The sequence below is a fragment of the Echinops telfairi genome, unplaced genomic scaffold, assembly GCF_000313985.2.
Source record: "Echinops telfairi isolate 266 unplaced genomic scaffold, ASM31398v2 ScPeMD7_25;HRSCAF=90, whole genome shotgun sequence".
NCBI lineage: Eukaryota > Metazoa > Chordata > Mammalia > Afrosoricida > Tenrecidae > Echinops > Echinops telfairi.
Window position 1 is genome coordinate 33,804,300 of NW_022103922.1, and position 1,145 is coordinate 33,805,444.

Below are 1,145 nucleotides of genomic sequence, written 5' to 3' on the forward strand. Positions count from 1 at the left end.
TCACGGAACGAAGCATTTCTGACTGATGAGGTTCTTCACAGCCACTTTGACATCTTTGTTTCTGAGGCTGTAGATGATGGGGTTGAGCATGGGAGTCAGCACCCCGTAGAAAAGGGAGATGAGCTTGTCTGAAACATCCTGCTTGTCTGCTCCCAGGGGGTCCTTGGATTTGGGCTTGGCATACATGAAAAGAATAGTCCCGTAGAAAATGACCACCACCGTGAGGTGGGCAGAGCAGGTGGAGAAGGCCTTTCGCCTCCCCTCAGCTGAGGGGATCCTCAGGATGGTGGTGAGGATGAACACGTAGGAGACAAAGATGAAAAGAACTGGAGCCCCCAGGAAGATCACATTGGCCACCCCCATGCTGATCACATTCACAGAGATGTCAGCACAGGCCAACTTGAGAACGGCCAGGATCTCACAGGTGAAGTGGTTGATGACATTGTCCCCACAGAAGGGCAGTTGTACTGCAAGAGAAATCTGTACCAAGGAGTTGGTCCCACCAGCCAACCAGGAGCCAGCAGCCATGGGCACATAGGCTGCCTTGCTCATGATCACAGGGTACCTCAGGGGGTTGCAGATGGCCACGTAGCGATCAAACGCCATCATGCCCAAGAGCACGCACTCTGTGGCTCCCATGGCAAAGGAGAGAAACATCTGCACCACACAGCCTGTGAAAGAAATGGTTTTTCTGGGAGTCAGAAAGCCATCAAGGACTAGAGGGATAGAAGAAGTCGTGTAGCAGATGTCCAGGAAGGAGAGGTTCCCCAGGAAGAAGTACATGGGTGTGTGCAGGTGCGAGTCGAACACAGTCACCAGGATGAGGACTCCATTACCCAGTAGGATCACCAGGTACGTCAACAAGATGAGCACAAAGAAGGTTTTCTCAAGCGTTGGCTGATCGGACAGCCCCAGCAAGACAAACTCTGCCACAGCAGACTGGTTGGCCACTTCCATTTTAAATTCTCTCCTTCATCCTCAGGAAAACTGAAGACAGCAAGCACATGTTTATAAGGGTTAGTAGGTGGTATCACGATGAGATGCTTCTCGAACATAAATTAAATGTACTGTCTTATAATAACGGCACCCTCTGCCCCTCCCCTGAGAAGAGTGTATCTCAAACGATGGCACTGAATCTGCAGCTT

The 1,145-nt window shown here is 50.9% G+C and overlaps 1 protein-coding gene across 1 annotated transcript; it reads right to left on the reverse strand.

The window, feature by feature from the left end:
- On the reverse strand, positions 1-957 carry LOC101654532 (olfactory receptor 13C7-like). The gene has a single exon (XM_004712462.1). It carries the CDS (start codon positions 955-957, stop codon positions 1-3), a length of 957 nt encoding a protein of 318 aa, XP_004712519.1.
- Between the last annotated feature and the right edge of the window lie 188 nt (positions 958-1,145).

Bases quoted from the DNA above. Each gene is read 5' to 3' on its own strand.
- LOC101654532 (XM_004712462.1), bottom strand. From the start codon at position 957: ATGGAAGTGGCCAACCAGTCTGCTGTGGCAGAGTTTGTCTTGCTGGGG.